At 47.3% G+C, this 20,564-nt stretch overlaps 1 protein-coding gene across 1 annotated transcript in view; it reads right to left on the reverse strand.

Annotated features, from left to right (window-relative positions):
- Positions 1-15,604: 15,604 nt before the first annotated feature.
- Positions 15,605-20,564, reverse strand: part of LOC117511316 (discoidin domain-containing receptor 2-like) — a 126,897-nt gene continuing 121,937 nt past the window's right edge. Inside the window, 1 exon segment of the mRNA XM_034171343.1 lies at positions 15,605-16,244. Coding sequence (XP_034027234.1) covers positions 16,110-16,244 — 135 coding nt within the window. The 3' untranslated portion in view covers positions 15,605-16,109.

The raw sequence follows: 20,564 nt of genomic DNA on the forward strand, positions 1-20,564 counted from the left end.
TCAGTAATACAATCAAAGATCAGAAACAAAGGATCAAGATCACATCTCAGGTATCAGGACCAAAGAATCAGGATCAGAGGTCAAAGATTAGGACAAAACGTGGAGTTATTAGGGTCAGGATCAAAGGTCAGCGGACATTATTTGGTACCTGTCAGACTTTGTTATTAATGGTGCTGGAAGCTATGAAGCAGTCGTGGAAATGTTTGGACTTTAGTTCCAGTTTGTACAAGATGTTTCACCTTTTGTTTGGTTTTATTGGAGACAACCGCTGAGCGCTCACGAGGCTGAAAACGTCTCAAACTGAAGCGGTTTGTTACCAACTGAGAAGTTTCCTCCTGACAAAAGACTGTAAAAATGAAAACGTGCCGCCCACGTGCACGTGATCCAAGAACCCGAGACAAACACGTCATGAAGCTGACACATGGAGCATCAGGATCAAAGGTATGTTTGGAACCAACAAACAACTTCTGTGACATCACGCGTCTGTGTCTTTGTCTGCGTCTTTGTGTGTCTGTCTCTGTGTGTATGTGTGTATGTGTGTCTGTCTGTGTGTGTATGTGTGTCTGTCTCTGTGTGAGTGTGTGTCTGTGTGTCTGTCTGTGTGTGTGTATGTGTGTCTGTCTCTGTGTGTGTGTGTGTCTGTCTCTGTGTGAGTGTGTGTCTGTGTGTCTGCCTCTGTGTGTATGTGTGTCTCTGTGTGAGTGTGTGTCTGTCTGTGTCTGTGTCTGTCTCTGTGTGAGTGTGTGTCTGTGTCTGCCTCTGTGTGTATGTGTGTCTCTGTGTGAGTGTGTGTCTGTGTGTCTGTCTGTGTCTGTGTGTATGTGTGTCTCTGTGTGAGTGTGTGTCTGTGTGTCTGTCTCTGTGTGTATGTGTGTCTGTCTGTGTGTGTATGTGTGTCTGTCTCTGTGTGAGTGTGTGTCTGTGTGTCTGTCTGTGTGTGTGTATGTGTGTCTGTCTCTGTGTGTGTGTGTGTCTGTCTCTGTGTGAGTGTGTGTCTGTGTGTCTGCCTCTGTGTGTATGTGTGTCTCTGTGTGAGTGTGTGTCTGTCTGTGTCTGCGTGTCTGTCTCTGTGTGAGTGTGTGTCTGTGTCTGCCTCTGTGTGTATGTGTGTCTCTGTGTGAGTGTGTGTCTGTGTGTCTGTCTGTGTCTGTGTGTGAGTGTGTGTGCCTGTGTCTCTCTCCGTGTCTGTGTGTCTGTCTCTGTGTGTCTTTGTGTGTCCATGTGTGTGTGCCTCTGTCCCTGTGTGTGTGTCTTATTTATTTCACTCTAACATCAACTCTGCACTAAATGTCATTGGCTGGTTACCGTGGAGACCAGAGGTCACCGACCCTGCTCCTGGAGGTCACCTACATGTTCTCCTCGTGTACCTGGTGTTTCCCAGCTCTTGACTGGCTGAGCACACCTGACTTGATTAACAGTGGGTGGAGCAGAGAGATGGAATACGTGCAGGACAGGTGACCTCCAGGAGCAGATTGTGACCTCCAAGAGGAGGTTGGTGACTTCCATGAGCAGGTTGGTGACCTCCAGGAGCAGGTTGTGACCTTCACGAGGACATTGGTGACCTCCAGGATGAGGTTGTGACCTCCAGGAGCAGGTTGTGACCTTCACGAGGACATTGGTGACTTCCAGGATGAGCTTGGAGACCTCCAGGAGCAGGTTGGAGACCTCCAGGAGGAGGTTGGAGACCCCTGATGTTGATTTTACATCACTGCAACTGAGCTACAGTGAAGCCAAACTGCTACCGTTGCTCCTTAGTGGAATCAGCCATGACAACTGGACTAATTTGCAAATAGAAGCGGATCTGGAAGGTCATGAGCCGTTACACCCTAAAGCAGGGGTGGGCAACGAGGGCCGAGACACTGCAGGTTTTCCTTGCAACCAGTCACCTCAGCAGGTGGGTTGCTGATGAGCTTCTACCTTGAACATAAACACCTGGTCGTCTTGAAATTACCTGCTGAAACACCTGATCATTAATGAAATCACCTGCTGAGGTGACTGGTAGCAAGGAAAACCTGCAGTGCTTTGGCCCTTCATGGCACATGATTGCCCACCCCTGCCCTAAAGGTTAACCCCACCCCAGTTAGCGCTGAGCCATTAGCTAAAACAGGAACAAAGCCACATGTAAAGAGAATTTCTGAAAAGGAACCAAGTCTCATCTATCAAGGTTAACATAACCCACTAATTAAACTCATCTAGAGAGTTTGTGGCACAAAAACCCCAATTGGGGCCTAAAATGGGGGTTAAATTTAGCACAGTATCTCATTGTGAGCTATCAGAAATGTTGTTGACATGTTCAAGAAGTGACGCAGGGCCACACTGAGGAGAAGCAAATCCAAGTGATCGAGGAGGAAGACTTTTGCTTGTGAAAAGTCATGTCATGGGATCAACGGAGGGAGCGACACGTTATAAGACTGACCGTCACCACCTGGTTCCACACCGGGCTGGTACCGTACTTGCACACACCAGGCGTCTTACTTTATTGTTACAGATGGCATTGTTATTATTTCGGCAGTGCCTTTTGGAATAAATAATTCCAACTGAATGTGGCTGCTCAGTTATTTTGACGCCATCCTACAAGTGTAAAGTAAAAGTAAAATCCAGTACAATACAGACTGTGTTCTTCTTGGAGTGAGCAGTGGGAGATGTCACTGCAGCAGGCTGAAAATGACCCATCGGGCAGCGAGCGCAGCATTCAGTGTGTGTGTGTGTGTGTGTGTGTGTGTGTGTTAGCAGCGTACCACACTCTTCAGAAAAAAAGAGTTTTCAGATGTACGACAAACTGTTATTGTCATAAATGTGGCCAGATTTCCTTGTGTTTGGAATCAGGAAGCCAATCAGGGTGAAAAATCTGCAGTGGGAGACAAGCTTGAGACAAACTAAAGAGCTGTGAACAAGATCGCAAGATGATCTTGTTCACATAAGATGATCAGGACTTTCAGTCGTGATCACATAACCTCCTCTGTTAGTTCCTAACTGAAATATTTTGGTTTCCACTCGATATTCTCATGAAACATGTTTGAGATTATTCAAGGGATGTTTAAGGTCCAGACTATTGAGGCTGTTTAGACCTTCTGTATCCTGGAATCGAGACCACAGTCTGTGATCCAGACTATAGTCTGCATTCTAGACCACACAGGCTAGAGACCACAGTTGAGGGTCTAGACTCTTGACTCATCTAGAATCGAGACGACAGTCTGTGATCTAGACTATAGTCTGCAGTCTAAACCATACCACTTATAGAGACCAGTCAAGGGTCTTTAGGCTGTCTATAGTCTAGTGTCAAGAGCCTAGACTGTGCTTTAGATGGTCTAGGTTCTAGACCATACTTGTGTGTAGCGTTTTGAGGTTACTTGTAATGTGTATCTGTATTAAAAACTCTTGTCCTGCCATAACAACATTTCCCTTTGAGTTCAAAGGTCACCAGTTTGGGCCATGGAGCGGTGAGACTGTAGTTTTGATTTTTATGGCCCAATGGTTCTTCAACATTACTCTTTGAGGTTACGTCTGCTCCTCAGTGATTCTTATCAATTTACTCTGTAAGATGTTCAACTGAGTCCTTCAGGAGCGGAACGCCACTCCAAGCGGCAGCAGAGATGCTAACACGCGCCGTCAATTCCTCAGTCGCAGCAACACGTGTGCACGTTTTAAACGTTTCCTTCAGTTTTTAAAGGAAAAAGTAATACTGCACACGGGCTCCTTTTTAATGACATCTGTGTAAAGATCAAAGGCAGAGTAACTATCGCACTTCTCAGCACAAACACAAAGCAATGAGAAGCAGGTGTTTGGAGTGTTTTATAATGAGGCGCCTGCAGCGACCTCCTGCACGTACCACACACAAAGAGCAAACAACAGCCGTCATCATCATCATCATCATCATCATCACTGCACAAGCTACACGTGTCCACCATCATCTTACCGAAGCTGTTGGCAAAAAGATGCTGAAGATGTGACGTCTTTGAACATCTCACCTACATTCTGCAAAAACAAAAACAGACTCATGAGGAAGGTGGCTGAAAGCCTTTTAAAACATCACTAAGAGTCGATTTTTAAAGGTTAATATCAATCTAGAGAGGGATGTTAACCTCCTCAGGGGAGGAGGGTTTCCAGTTTGGTGGGCTGGGGGTCTCATCACGGCTTTTTGCAGGTGATGTGGTCCTGTTGGCTTCATCAGCCTGTGACCTCCAACACTCACTGGAGCGGTTCACAGCTGAGTGTGAAGTGGCTGGGATAAGGATCAGCACCTCTAAATCTGAGGCCATGGTTCTCAGCAGGAAACCAATGGATTGTCTACTCTGGGTAGGGAATGAGGTCTTACCCCAAGTGAAGGATTTCAAGTACCTCGGGGTCTTGTTCACGAATGAGGGCACAATGGAGTGTGAGATTGGCCGGAGATCTACTGGTCAGTCTTCATTCCTACTCTCACCTATGGTCATGAGGGTTGGGTCATGACTGAAAGAACTAGATTGTGGGTATAAGGGTGGCTGGTGTCTCCCTTAGAGATAGGGTGAGACGTTCGGTCATCCGTGGGGAGCTCAGAGTAGAATCGCTGCTCCTTCATGTTGAAAGGAGTCAGCTGAGGTGGTTCGGGCATCTGGTTAAGATGCCCCCTGGGCGCCTCCCTAGGGAGGTGTTCCAGGCATGTCCATCTGGGAGGAGACCCAGGGGAAGACCCAGGACTAGGTGGAGAGAATATAAAGTTGAACTGGATGGTATTTCGCCTTACGCGCCGTTTTGGTCTAAATTTATTCACGATGGAATGAGGTGATCGGAGTTTAAGATCTCCTTATTGTTTGGAAAGTGTAGTGACACGGACCCACAACAGGGGGCGTAAATGAGCGGGCAATAGATGAGCCAAAAATACAACACTTTACTGTTGTGAAATGTGCACGAGAATACAGACAAACGTAGAATTTGGATCACAATCAAAATATACAAGGTGATGTGTGGGTAGGCTCGAGGATAGGAGACGTCCGTCCCGAGTAGAACCGGATCCCACACGATTTCCACTGCCACCGAACCCGAAGGATACTGGAGCCGCCAAGTCCCGAGTCCCCAGGTGGTCACCGTCTCCGACTGTCGGATCTGGTACTGCTGGCAGAAAGCAGAAAAACAGATGTGATGAGTGTGAGACAACACACCCAGTAAACAGTCAGCAAGTTGTCCTTCCAGGAGGGAAACAACACCTCCACCTTTAACACAGAACACAGTTGTGCAGAGCCTGAGAGCTACTTATCCGTTTTGGCGTGCGGGGTGAAGAACGTCACTCCTACACGGACCACAAAACTCAGCACCAGCTGAAAGCAGTCAACAGGATCTCCTGCAACCACTCAGAAAAAAAGATCACGTGCGTACGGAACAGTCAAACGGCTGAGAGTTTACCGTAGAGGTAGACGATATCTCGGCGATGAGGTGGAGATGTCGTCTGGCTTTTGTGTATGTGGGTGATGACCTGGTGATTGGTGACAGCTGTCATAGCTGATGAGTGACAGCTGTCACCCCGGCTGTTTCTGTGAGGCGGCAGCGCCCTCTTGTGCCTGAAGCCCGCACTTCAGGCAGGGCGCCCTTTGGTAGTGGGCCAGCAGTACCTCCTCTTCAGCGGCCCACACAACAAGACCCCCCCCTCAACAGGCGCCTCCTGGCACCCGACCCGGCTTGTCAGGATGGCGATGGTAGAAATCGGCCAGGAGGGCCGGATCCAGGATGAAGCTCCTTTTCACCCAGGAACGGTCTTTGGGTCCATACCCCTCCCAGTCCACCAAGTACTGGAAACCCCGGCCCTTCCGGCGGACGTCCAGGAGCCGACGCACAGTCCAAGCCGGCTCCCCGTCGATGATCCGGGCAAGAGGCGGCGCCGGTCTGGGAGCACAGAGGGGTGAGGTGTGATATGGTTTTACTCTGGAGACATGAAAAACCCGGTGGATCCGCAGTGAAGCTGGGAGCTGGAGCTTCACTGTGGCAGGACTGATGACCCTGAGGATCTTAAATGGTCCAATGTATCTGTCTTTGAGTTTTGGGGGGTCCACTTGTAGAGGAACGTTTTTCGTTGGAAAGCCATACCTCCTGCCCGGGCTGGTATGCAGGGACCAGGGAACGCCGGCGATCTGCATGGTCTTTGGCCCTCATCCGGGCTTTCAACAAGGTAGAACGGGCGGTGCGCCACACCCGACGGCACCTCCGCAGGTGGGCCTGGACCGAGGGCACACCGACCTCTCCCTCCATCACGGGAAACAATGGGGGCTGGTACCCCAGACACACCTCAAACGGGGAGAGGCCGGTGGCAGAGGACACCTGGCTGTTATGCGCATACTCGATCCAGGCCAGATGTTCACTCCAGGCCGTCAGGTGCGCAGACGTCACAGCGCAGGGCTTGCTCCAGTTCTTGGTTGGCCCGTTCTGCCTGTCTGTTGGTCTGTGGGTGATACCCGGACGAGAGGCTCACGGTGGCCCCCAGTTCTCGGCAGAAACTCCTCCAGACTTGAGAGGAGAATTGGGGACCTCGATCCGAGACGATGTCCATGGGTATCCCATGCAGACGCATGCTGCCCTGCGGCCCTGCTGTCTCCTGGGCCGTAGGGAGCTTCGGGGGGGGGGGGGGGGGGCACGAAGTGGGCCGCCTTGGAGAATCGGTCCACTATCGTGAGGATGGTAGTCATGTCCCGGGACGGCGGGAGGCCCGTGACGAAGTCCAGGCCGATGTGGGACCAGGGGCACAGGTAACGGCTGGAGAAGTCCCTGTGCCTGTTGGTGGTCAACCTTTCCCCTGGCGCAGGTGGTGCAGGCCTGGACATAGTCCCGGACGTCGGCTTCCATGGACACCCACCAGAAGCGCTGCCGGACCACTGCCATGGTCCTTCGCACCCCCGGATGGCAGGAGAGTTTGGAACCGTGACAGAAGTCCAGGACGGCAGCTCTGGCCTGTGGTGGGACGTAGAGGCGGTTCTTGGTCCGTTTCCTGGGTCCGGGTTCCATGCCAGGGCCTCCCGGACGGTCTTCTCCACGTCCCAGGTGAGGGTGGCCACGATAGTGGACTCAGGAATGATGGATTCCGGCGGATCCGACAGCTCGGTTTTGACTTCGACTTCGTGAACCCGGGACAGGGCATCCAATCTTTGGTTCTTGGTCCCGGGGAGGTAGGTGATCCGGAGGTCAAAACGCCCGAAGAACAATGACCAGCGGGCTTGCCTGGGGTTCAGCCGCTTGGCGGTCCTGATATACTCCAGGTTCCGGTGGTCCGTGAAAACCGTAAATGGTACAGTGGCTCCCTCTAACAGATGTCTCCACTCCTCAAGAGCCTCTTTCACCGCGAGGAGTTCCCGATTGCCCACGTCATAGTTCCGTTCAGCTGGGGTCAACCTGCGTGAAAAATAGGCACAAGGATGGAGACTCTGATCGGACTCCCCACTCTGGGACAGCACGGCTCCTATCCCTGAGTCCGAGGCATCCACTTCTACCACAAACTGGCGGCTAGGATCGGGCTGCACCAGAACTGGTACAGTCGAAAACCGGCGCTTCAACTCCCTAAACGCAGCCTCGCACAGATCCGACCAGGTAAATGGTACTTTGGAGGAGGTCAGAGCTGTCAGGGGGCTAACTACCTGACTGTAGCCCTTAATGAACCTCCTGTAGAAATTCGCAAAGCCGAGGAACTGTTGCAGCTTCCTACGGCTTGTCGGTTGGGGCCAGTCTCTCACCGCAGCAACCTTGGCCGGATCAGGGGCGACGGAGTTGGGGGAGATTATAAACCCCAGGAAGGACAAAGAGGTGCGGTGGAACTCACACTTCTCACCTTTCACAAACAGACGGTTCTCCAACGACCGCTGCAGGACCTGACGTACATGCTGGACATGGGTCTCAGGATCCGGGAAGAAAATGAGAATATCGTCTAGGTATACGAAGACGAATCGGTGCAGGAAGTCCCGCAAGATGTCATTTACCAAAGCTTGAAACGTCGCGGGGGTGTTGGTGAGGCCGAACGGCATGACCAGGTACTCAACGTGACCTAATGGGGTGTTAAATGCCGTCTTCCACTCGTCTCCCTTCCGGATCCGAACCAGGTGGTACGCATTCCTAAGATCGAGTTTTGTGAATATTTGGGCTCCATGCAGGGGCGTGAACACCGAATCCAACAGGGGTAGAGGATACTGGTTGCGAACCGTGATCTCGTTCAGTCCCCTGTAGTCAATGCATGGACGGAGTCCGCCATCTTTCTTGCCCACAAAAAAGAAACCTGCACCCATCGGGGAGGTGGAGTTCCGGATCAGCCCGGCAGCTAACGAGTCCCGGATGTAGGTCTCCACTGATTCGCGTTCTGGATGTGAGAGGTTGTACAGCCGGCTGGACGGGTACTCAGTGCCCGGGATCAAATCAATGGCGCAATCGTACGGATGGTGTGGGGGAAGAGTGAGTGCCAGATCTTTGCTGAAGACGTCAGAGAAATCGTGGTACTCCTCAGGCACCGCCGCAAGATTGGGGGAACTTTAACCTCCTTGTTAGCGGTCAAACCGGGCGGAACCAAGGATCCTAGACATTCCCGGTGACAGGTTTCGCTCCACTGAGCCACAACCCCAGACGGCCAATCAATCCGGGGATTGTGTTTGATCATCCATGGGAAGCCCAAAATCATGTGGGAGGTAGAAGGAGTCACAAAAAACTCAATCTCCTCCCGATGATTTGCAGACACCACCAGAGTCACAGATAGTGTCTTGTGTGTGATTAAAGGGAGAAGGGTGCCATCTAGTGCCCGCACCTTCAATGGCGAAGGAAGCGCCACCAGAGGGAGCCCTACCTCCCTTGCCCATCTGCTGTCCAGCAGATTCCCTTCTGACCCCGTGTCCACCAGTGCAGGGGCCTGAAGGGTTAGATCCCCACTCAGGATCGTAACTGGGAGTCGTGCAGAAAGACGGGTTTGTCCCACGTGAAATTCTTGGCCCACCCTTAGCCCAGTTTCTAAGAGCGGGCGTTGGTGTTTAACCGTTTGGGGCAGTCTCTCTGCTGATGCTCGCTTGAGCCGCAGATAAAGCACTCTCCGCGGACCAGTCTCCTTTGTCTGTTAGTGGCTCTGACTTTAGCCCTGCTTGTGTCCATAGCATCGTCAGCAGGGGGAGCTGTAGCCAAACGGAGCACTGAGGCAGTGGAGCGTGGGGAGGGCGGCACCTTTTCGGATCCGGAAGGGAGAGGGACGGCACGTACCCGACCACGCCCTTCGTCTCGCTCCCGACGGCGTTCCTCTAACCGATTGTCTAATCGTATGACCAGATCAATAAGCCCATCTAAATCCCGCGGCTCATCCTTAGCCACCAGATGCTCCTTCAGGACTGACGACAGTCCGTTTACAAAGGCGGCGCGGAGTGCAGCGGTATTCCAGCCGGACCTCGCAGCCGCGATGCGGAAGTCGACCGCATACTCAGCTGCACTCCGACACCCCTGTCTCATTGACAGCAGCGCTGTTGAAGCAGTCTCGCCTCTGTTTGGGTGATCAAATACTGTTCTGAACTCCCTCACAAACCCAGTATAAGAGGTAAGGAGCCGTGAATTCTGCTCCCAGAGCGCCGTAGCCCAGGCGTACCTCACCTCGAAGCAAATTAATTACATAAGCCACCCTACTGGCGTCTGGCGCGTACATCACGGAACACTGTGAAAGACGAGCGAACACTGCATTAAAAAGTCAACGCACATCTCCACACAACCCCCGTACAGCTCTGGGGGACTTATGTATGCTTCAGGGGATGGTGGGGGGGGTCGTTGAATGACCATTGGAACGTCTATATTCGGCACCGGGTCAGCAGGAGGAGGAGCTGCAGCAGCGCCCTGAGAGCCTCCATCCGGCGATTGAGGATGACATTCTGCTCGGTCATTAGATCCAACCGAGCAGTAAAGGCGGTGAGGATTTGCTGCAACTCACCTAACACGCCTCCTGCAGACGCCTGTGCACCCTGCTCTTCCATTGGCTGTCCAACAGATGGTTGATGCCCCTCGGGATCCATGACGATGGCCGAGATATCCTGTTGGGAAAGTGTAGTGACGCGGACCCACAACAGGGGGTGTAAATGAGCGGACAATAGATGAGCCAAAAATACAACACTTTACTGTTGTGAAATGTGCACAACGAGAATACAGACAAACGTAGAATTTGGATCACAATCAAAATATACAAGGTGATGTGTGGGTAGGCTCGAGGATAGGAGACGTCCGTCCCGAGTAGAACCGGATCCCACACGATTTCCACTGCCACCGAACCCGAAGGATACTGGAGCCGCCAAGTCCCGAGTCCCCAGGTGGTCACCGTCTCCGACTGTCGGATCTGGTACTGCTGGCAGAAAGCAGAAAAACAGATGTGGTGAGTGTGAGACAACACACCCAGTAAACAGTCAGCAAGTTGTCCTTCCAGGAGGGAAACAACACCTCCACCTTTAACACAGAACACAGTTGTGCAGAGCCTGAGAGCTGCTTATCCGTTTTGGTGTGCGGGGTGAAGAACGTCACTCCTACACGGACCACAAAACTCAGCACCAGCTGAAAGCAGTCAACAGGATCTCCTGCAAACACTCAGAAAAAAAAGATCACGTGCGTACGGCACAGTCAAACGGCTGAGAGTTTACCGTAGAGGTAGACGATATCTCGGCGATGAGGTGGAGATGTCGTTCGGCTTTTGTGTATGTGGGTGATGACCTGGTGATTGGTGACAGCTGTCATAGCTGATGAGTGACAGCTGTCACACCGGCTGTACAGTATTTAGCACCGTGCTTTAATTTTAATTTACAAACTATACGAGGTCTGTTAGAAAAATATCCGACCTTTTTGGTTTTTTTGCAAAAACTATATGGATTTGAATCACGTGCGATTACATCAGCCAAGCTTGAACCCTCGTGCGCATGCGTGAGTTTTTTCACATCTGTCGGTTGCGTCATTCGCCTGTGAGCACGCCTTGTGGGAGGTGTGGTCCAGCCTCCTCGGCGGATTTTCATTGTCAGGAAATTGGCTGATCGACTGCCGCTTTACTGCATCAAAATTTTTTCAGAAACTGTGAGAGACAGCCAGTTGGAAACCATTCGGAAAATTCAGATGGCTTTCCGTGAAGATCTTATGGGGATCACACAAATTAAGGAGTGTTACAACCGGTTTAAAGACGGCGCACAATGGCGGAGGGCGCGCCGCGCTCAGAGCGGCGATTGACAGGCTGAAATGACCAGATCATTTCCAAAGTGAACACTGTGTTGATCCGGGACGTCGTCTGACTACTACAGAAACAGCAGAAGATGTGGACATAGCACTTTTTCGGCACATTCCACTGTTACAGGAGTTTTTGTCATGGAAAGAGGAGCGGAGGAATTTGCCACGGAGCCGCTAATGGCGCGGGACAAACGCACCTCCGTGTTAGTCTCACAGGACAAGCCCTAACATGCCCAGCTCTTGCACCATTCGGAAGATTCAGACGGCTTTCGGTGGCTTTTCAGTCGTGTGACTATCCGAGAAATTGTGGACGAGCTGGACATGCCACATGTGAGGCTTCATCACGGCGTTGCTTTTTTGTTGTGCACCTCTGTCCCGACGCACGAATTTTCATGACAAAAAAACTCCTGTAACAGTGGAATGTGCCATTCATTTCCAAAGTGAACGCTTTGTTGATCCGGCACGTCGTCTGACTACCAGAGAAATGGCAGAACAGCACTTTTTCGGCATGCATACTTTCATGCTTCCCATCCTGGGGCGCCTGGAGTCGGCCATGGGGGAGGGGTGATTTCATGATTGGGGCTTGTATGTTGTGTCTTTTTTTCTTTATTTTGTAGCTACCATTCTTTGTCACTGTCATGTTTGGAGGTGGGATCTTTCTGCTCTGTCCTCTGCTTGGTGGTGGGCGTTTCCCTGTGATCCTCTCTCCAGCTTGCCACACCCCTTCCAGATCCCTCCAAGCACACCTGTTCTACATTTCCTGCTAATCACTCCCTATATTTTAGTCACACCCGTCACCCTGTCTGTTTGCGAGATTGTTGAGCCTCGAGCCACTTTTGAGCACTTATCCTTCTGAGCATTTCTGTCCTGTTTTTGACGTTGTCTCTGCCTAATGCTTTGGATCCTTCTGCTTATCTTGGTCTGCCTACCTGTGTACCGAACCCAGCCTGAATTTTCATTAAACTCTATTTTACTGACATCTGAATCCTGCATTTGTGTCCAGCTACGCCATTTCGGTAAGCCTGACAATCATGCCCCTGTTCTGTGGAATGATCTCCCTGCGTCAATAAAACAGTCAGATTCTGTGGAGACTTTCAAGTCCAGACTTAAGACACACTTATTTTCCCTTTCGTATGACTAGCATACTGGTATAGTTTTTACACTTTTTACTCTTTTAATTCATTTTTGTAGGAAACAGAGCGTGCCGCGGCCTCAAGTTTACCTAAATTCTGGGTCTTTTAGTGAAGTTTAGGGCTAGTGGCCGGCAATCACCTTAGTATTTCTTCTGTTTTTCTTGTTGATTAATGCTGAAAATTATACTGTATTTCTTGTTTTTCTGATGCCTGATTTTTGTTTTCTCACTCTCTGTTTAAGATGCAGCTCCATCCAGAGATGGGTGTGGTATTTGTGCTGGAGACCCTCCTGTCCTGTGCACCAATAGCATTTCCTGTTGTAATACAGACAAGAAACTACACTCCACTAAAATGTTTCCTCCCAAAATGAGACGTGCTCAGCTCAGATATATGGAAAGACATTCATGCCAATAATATTTGAAAGGAAATGCCTTTGACAAAAACTAGATTTTGTTTATTCCTATTTATGTCCAGAGTTCAAGGATCCACCATGTAGAGTTTATTATGTCCAAAGTTTAAGGATCCAGTGACCAATTTCATATTTATTTACTTTAAGACTCAATAAAATGTTGTTTAATTTAAATTTAATTGGTTATAAAGTGCCAAATCACAACAAAATTCATCTCAAGGCGCCTCACATAGGACAGTTCAACATAAAAAAATTAAAATAGATAAATAAAAAAAAAATTCAAATACACAATTACAAACAGAAGTAAAAGAATAAAACAGATCAAAATAAAAACTATTCATAAGAAAGAGAATAAAAATAGGTTTTAAGTCTTGACTTAAAAATGTCCATGGACTCCAACTGTCTCACGGTCGCAGGAAGAGCGGGTGCACGATAAGAAAAAGCCGAATAAAAGAATGAAGATTATTGAATAACAAGACGCATACGATTTTTATTTTATCATCGGGCAAAAATGCATGTCAGATTTTCACTCTGGATCCAGCTCTGCTGATGTTACAATGTCAAAATAAAGGTTTAATATCAAAATAAAGGTTTTGAAAATGAATCCCCAAAATTTTCATAAATCCGGAAGCTGAGGTCGATCTGACAAACAGAGATACGTGAGGTAGATAGCAAGTACCTCCATCGACACAAAAACATCACTGAATGAAAAATATTTCTCATCTGCTTGGTTTTAGTTTCTGTTATTTTCAACCATTTCCTCATTCATTCATTTCCTCCCAGGTTTATAGTAGGTCTGGATCGTGTCTAATTCAGGTCTAAGCCAAAGACTTTATTTATTCTATCGTCACAGAACTCTATTAAGTGTTAAATCAACACTGCGGCAAGTGCAGATGGTTTCAAACAAACACTGATGAATCAAGCGTATTAAAGTGTTAAATCAAGTTAATCAACACTGAAAGTGATCTAAAAAGAGACTTTTTTGAGTGTTCTGTCTCTGCTGCCCCCTACAGGATTACTCTGCCAGGAGCCAGAGACTCTGAGGACCAATCACGTGGGTCCACATCTGGACCCACGTGATTGGTCCTGGAGGCTGAGTGTGTAAATAAACAGGACCACAAAGAAGAAGAAACCATTATGTGACCCCGGACAGTCCTGAAGAGAAACAAAGACCTTATTAACTGAAACATCATCTGTTTACATTTTCATCATCATTTGGTTGAAGTTGAATTTATTGCCGTATTTCTGTTACCCGTGTGTGTTGGTGCAGACAGCAAACTGCTTCCTACTATAATCTGGGTTTTGGGGGGGGTGTTTTTTGGCAGAAAACCAGAAATGGTTCCACCGCGGTGTCACCTGATGGATCAAAACTCCAAAGACACGTTTGTGAATCAGACAGTTGCCATGTTGGGTAAGGAATAAAAAATGTCAGCGTTTAAGTAACATTATTAGCTTTTATTACAGGTTTTTGGTGTTTGTAATTGTTTCTTACAAAAGAAAAACAATAACAAAAGACATTGTGTGAACAAAACCTGATCCTGATCCAGGATTCACCAGGATCAGGAGGATTAGTTTCTGAAACATTGATTTAAATGTTGAAAAACAGTTTATAATCCATCAGGTTTTGTGAAGTAATAATAATAAAAACAGCACCAGGAGCTGGATTTCCTCCTTGATAACTCGGAATCACTTCTCCTCAATTAAAATTTTTATTTTAATAAATGAGCAAACAGAGTTTTGATATCATCACAGGTTATCCAGCAGTCGAACCTTTGCTGTGTTCTTGTGGATGTGATCTGACACTTCATGTTTTTCATGGTTTCTTCAGTTAACTAAACATCTGTTCGTAGAAAAGTAACTAAACTAACCTGCAGGCCCCACAGCTTTTTCTACTTTGTGCCCTGAATGTGTGGAGGCCAAAATTAATGTAATTCCATGTTCAGAGAGTCAGAGTACATTTTCTAAGGCCAAATTCTACCTTTCCAATCCACATTATACCTAACTAATCCATATTGTAGCCCACTAATCCAGATTATACCATATAAATACACATTATACCCTACTTGTTCAGATTACACTCTTGTCCAGATTATCCCCAACTAATCCATATTATATCCCAAAAATACAGATTATATATCACAAATCCATACTATATGACACCACATCCAGATTATACCCACTCATCCAGTTTATATCACAGAAACTGTACATATTATTCGTTTGTCCTGTTTATACCCCACTAGTACCAATTACGCTCCCTTGTTTTTCATAAATAAATCAGTATTTCTGTCTTCAGAGGACACACGCACGCATGTTGTGGGAGGAGCTGACACTCTGGCACACCACGTGTACTCGGCAACTCCACACTTGTGGGGGCACTTAGACAAATTTCACATCCAGCTCGACAGTGATCATCTGCTGACTGTTCTCGTGATGACAGTGCGAATGGCCACACATTTTGTAAGTGCCAAACGAGCGGTGTTAGATGTTCGTGTGTGTCACCTGGAATTTGGCCGACACCTGCCGCGAGAGGGTTCGATGGCTATGAATTTACACGTTTTGCATACGATTTCTGCTTCATGCACACTTTATGCGCAATTCGACCACATTTGCACTGTGTGTGAAGGGGCCCTGAGGTGTGTACCATTTGTGTGTTTTGGGTCGCGGCTAATCTGGTCACGGGAGGCACTTCAGAGTTTATCGTAAATAATCCTGTGGGGTGTAAAACAGGCTAGCTCTCTTCAGTTCGGGTATAATCTGAGCACAGGTTCTATCTCAGAACGGCACCAAATAACGCGATGAAACTAAACCTGAAGGCAGTTCACACATTATCTTAACAACTGTCACGTGATAAATCACCGTGCTAACTAAGACACTAAAACGACATGAGAAAGAAGATGTTGACACTTTTATTAAAATGTTTGATTGCAACACTGATGCTGTTAATTGTCTTTGGTAACACAACAGCACAGCTCGTACCCGATTGGCTTAATGTGCCAGAAACAGGGATTATTTACCAAAACTCACCACAGTTCAGTTGGAACCACATCATCAATAGTACGATCAAAGGCGAAAATAAAACCATCTAAAAATTATCTATGGAACAGTTCGACGCTAACGCTAGCTCCAGTGTGGATTAATATATGATCAGGAATAAGTGAACGGGAACGACACAGTGCTTTACAACAAGAATAAAAATAAAACCACAGGACGCCCAAAACCGTTCAAAACAGTCCGAAAGGAAGTCCTGCTCCGGCAGACGGGCCACCGGGTCCAACCGCAACAGAACTGTTCCTGCACAGCGGCGCTGCAGGTGTCCTCAGTGTCTCTGACAGCAGAGTCCAGAGTCCGCGTTACAGGAGTCCCAAGGAGAACCCCGGTGCTGGTTGGGCCTCGGCTCACTGGTTGACATGGGGCCTTAGGGCCTGGTAAAGGCCTTCGAAGGTAGGTCGGTCCGGAATGTCCCGGCTCCAACAACGCATCATCAGCTCGAAGAGAGAGGGTGGGCAGAGCGGTGGAGCGTACAGGAAGATCTGCGAGGAAACACAGACGAGTTAGAGAGACGAGCAGAGGACTGGACAGAGTCCAAGTCCATAACAAGAACACGGTGCCTCAGCTCTATGAGTACCAAGTGTGCAAAAACACATCCGGCTCGTCGACATTCAGCCAGAATCAAGGCTAGCCAGCAAGCTAATAAGCCTAGCATAGTTGAGGCAGAAGTTCAGCACGCCAGCTAGGTTGGCTAGTTAGCATTCAGCTCTAAAACGGGCATGTTTGAGAGAAAAAGTTTTCAGACATATGAGTTCACTTGCTAACAAGCAACATTTTATAATGATCAATCAATCAATCAATCAACTTTTTTCTTATATAGCGCCAAATCACAACAAACAGTTGCCCCAAGGCGCTCCATATTGCAAGGCAAGGCCATACAATAACCATGAAAAACCCCAACGGTCAAAACGACCCCCTATGAGCAAGCACTTGGCCACAGTGGGAAGGAAAAACTCCCTTTTAACAGGAAGAAACCTCCAGCAGAACCAGGCTCAGGGAGGGGCAGTCTTCTGCTGAGACTGGTTGGGGCTGAGGGAAAGAACCAGGAAAAAGACATGCCGAGAAGGGGGGCAGAGATCGATCACTAATGATTAAATGCAGAGTGATGCATACGGAGCAAAAAAAGAAAGAAACAGTGCATCATGGGAACCCCCCACAGTCTACGTCTAAAGCAACATAACCAAGGGATGGTCCAGGGTCACCCGATCCAGCCCTAACTATAAGCCTTAGCGAAAAGGAAAGTTTTAAGCCTAATCTTAAAAGCAGAGAGGGTATCTGTCTCCCTGATCTGAATTGGGAGCTGGTTCCACAGGAGAGGAGCCTGAAAGCTGAAGGCTCTGCCTCCCATTCTACTCTTACAAACCCTAGGAACCACAAGTAAGCCCGCAGTCTGAGAGCGAAGCGCTCTAATGGGGTAATATGGTACTACGAGGTCCCTAAGATAAGATGGGACCTGATTATTCAAAACCTTATAAGTAAGAAGAAGAATTTTAAATTCTATTCTAGAATTAACAGGAAGCCAATGAAGAGAGGCCAACACGGGTGAGATATGCTCTCTCCTGCTAGTCCCCGTCAGTACTCTAGCTGCAGCATTCTGAACCAACTGAAGGCTTTTTAGGGAACTTTTAGGACAACCTGATAATAATGAATTGCAATAGTCCAGCCTAGAGGAAATAAATGCATGAATTAGTTTTTCAGCATCACTCTGAGACAAGACCTTTCTGATTTTAGAGATATTGCGTAAATGCAAAAAGGCAGTCCTACATATTTGTTAATATGCGCTTTGAATGACATATCCTGATCAAAAATAACTCCAAGATTTCTCACAGTATTACTAGAGATCAGGGAAATGCCATCCAGAGTAAGGATCTGGTTAGACACCATGCTTCTAAGATTTGTGGGGCCAAGTACAATAACTTCAGTTTTATCTGAGTTTAAAAGCAGGAAATTAGAGGTCATCCATGTCTTTATGTCTGTAAGACAATCCTGCAGTTTAGCTAATTGGTGTGTATCCTCTGGCTTCATGGATAGATAAAGCGGGTATCATCTGCGTAACAATGAAAATTTAAGCAATACCGTCTAATAATACTGCCCAAGGAAAGCATGTATAAAGTGAATAAAATTGGTCCTAGCACAGAACCTTGTGGAACTCCATAATTAACTTTAGTCTGTGAAGAAGATTCCCCATTTACATGAACAAACTGTAATCTATTAGACAAATATGATTCAAACCACCGCAGCGCAGTGCCTTTAATACCTATGACATGCTCTAATCTCTGTAATAAAATTTTATGGTCAACAGTATCAAAAGCAGCACTGAGGTCCAACAGAACAAGCACAGAGATAAGTCCACTGTCCGAAGCCATAAGAAGATCATTTGTAACCTTCACTAATGCTGTTTCTGTACTATGATGAATTCTAAACCTGACTGAAACTCTTCAAATAGACCATTCCTCTGCAGGTGATCAGTTAGCTGTTTTACACTACCCTCTCAAGAATCTTTGAGAGAAAAGGAAGGTTGGAGATTGGCCTATAATTAGCTAAGATAGCTGGGTCAAGTGATGGCTTTTTAAGTAATGGTTTAATTACTGCCACCTTAAAGGCCTGTGGTACATAACCAACTAACAAAGATAGATTGATCATATTTAAGATTGAAGCATTAAATAATGGTAGGACTTCCTTGAGCAGCCTGGCAGGAATGGGGTCTAATAAGCATGTTGATGGTTTGGATGAAGTAACTAATGAAAATAACTCAGGCAGAACAATCGGAGAGAAAGAGTCTAACCAAATACCGGCATCACTGAAAGCAGCCAAAGATAACGATACATCTTTGGGATGGTTATGAGTAATTTTTTCTCTAATAGTCAAATTTTGTTAGCAAAGAAAGTCATGAAGTCATCACTAGTTAAAGTTAATGGAATACTCAGCTCAATAGAGCTCTGACTCTTGTCAGCCTGGCTACAGTGCTGAAAAGAAACCTGGGGTTGTTCTTATTTTCTTCAATTAGTGATGAGTAGAAAGATGTCCTAGCTTCACGGAGGGCTTTCTTATAGAGCAACAAACTCTTTTTCCAGGCTAAGTGAAGATCTTCTAAATTAGTGAGACGCCATTTCCTCTCCAACTTACGGGTTATCTGCTTTAAGCTACGAGTTTGTGAGTTATACCACGGAGTCAGACACTTCTGATTTAAAGCTCTCTTTTTCAGAGGAGCTACAGCATCCAAAGTTGTCTTCAATGAGGATGTAAAACTACTGACGAGATACTCTAGCTCCCTTACAGAGTTTAGGTAGCTACTCTGCTCTGTGTTGGTATATGACATTAGAGAACATAAAGAAGGAATCATATCCTTAAACCTAGTTACAGCGCTTTCTGAAAGACTTCTAGTGTAATGAAGCTTATTCCCCACTGCTGGATAGTCCATCAGAGTAAATGTAAATGTTATTAAGAAATGATCAGACAGAAGGGAGTTTTCAGGGAATACTGTTAAGTCTTCAATTTCCATACCATAAGTCAGAACAAGATCTAAGATATGATTAAAGTGGTGGGTGGACTCATTTACTTTTTGAGCAAAGCCGATAGAGTCTAATAATAGATTAAATGCAGTGTTGAGGCTGTCATTCTCAGCATCTGTGTGGATGTTAAAATCGCCCACTATAATTATCTTATCTGAGCTAAGCACTAAGTCAGACAAAAGGTCTGAAAATTCACAGAGAAACTCACAGTAACGACCAGGTGGACGATAGATAATAACAAATAAAACTGGTTTTTGGGACTTCCAATTTGGATGGACAAGACTAAGAGACAAGCTTTCAAATGAATTAAAGCTCTGTCTAGGTTTTTGATTAATTAATAAGCTGGAATGGAAGATTGCTGCTAATCCTCCGCCTCGGCCTGTGCTACGAGCATTCTGGCAGTTAGTGTGACTCGGGGGTGTTGACTCATTTAAACTAACATATTCATCCTGCTGTAACCAAGTTTCTGTTAGGCAGAATAAATCAATACGTTGATCAATTATTATATCATTTACCAACAGGGACTTAGAAGAAAGAGACCTAATGTTTAATAGACCACATTTAACTGTTTTAGTCTGTGGTGCAATTGAAGGTGCTATATTATTTTTTCTTTTGAATTTTATGCTTAAATAGATTTTGCTAGTTATTGGTGGTCTGGGAGCAGGCACCGTCTCTACGGGGATGGGGTAATGAGGGGATGGCAGGGGGAGAGAAGCTGCAGAGAGGTGTATAAGACCACAGCTCTGCCTCCTGGTCCCAACGCTAGACAGTCACATACATGATACATTAGCTACAGCATGAGTAACTTACAGCATCCACCAGGGTGCGTTTGGCTAGTCTGACCTGCTCCCTCTGCTCAGGGTGCATCTGATTCATTTGACCTGCTCTTTCTGCTTAGGGTGCGTCTGATTCGTTTGACCTGCCCCTTCTGCTCAGAGTGCATCTGATTCGTCTGACCTGCCCCTTCTACTCAGGGTATGTTTGATTCCTCTGACCAGCTCCCGCTTCTCAGGGTGCATTTGATTCCTTGGACCACCTCCCTCTGCTCAGGGTGCGTTCGATTCATCTGACCATACGTTCGATTCGTCTGACCCGCTCCCTCTGCTCAGGGTGCGTTCGATTCATCTGACCATACGTTCGATTCGTTTGACCCGCTCCCTCTGCTCAGGGTGTGTTCGATTCATCTGACCATACGTTCGATTCGTTTGACCCGCTCCCTCTGCTCAGGGTGTGTTCGATTCATTGACCATACGTTCGATTCGTTTGACCCGCTCCCTCTGCTCAGGGTGT

The sequence above is a fragment of the Thalassophryne amazonica genome, chromosome 5 (assembly GCF_902500255.1).
Source record: "Thalassophryne amazonica chromosome 5, fThaAma1.1, whole genome shotgun sequence".
Lineage (NCBI taxonomy): Eukaryota > Metazoa > Chordata > Actinopteri > Batrachoidiformes > Batrachoididae > Thalassophryne > Thalassophryne amazonica.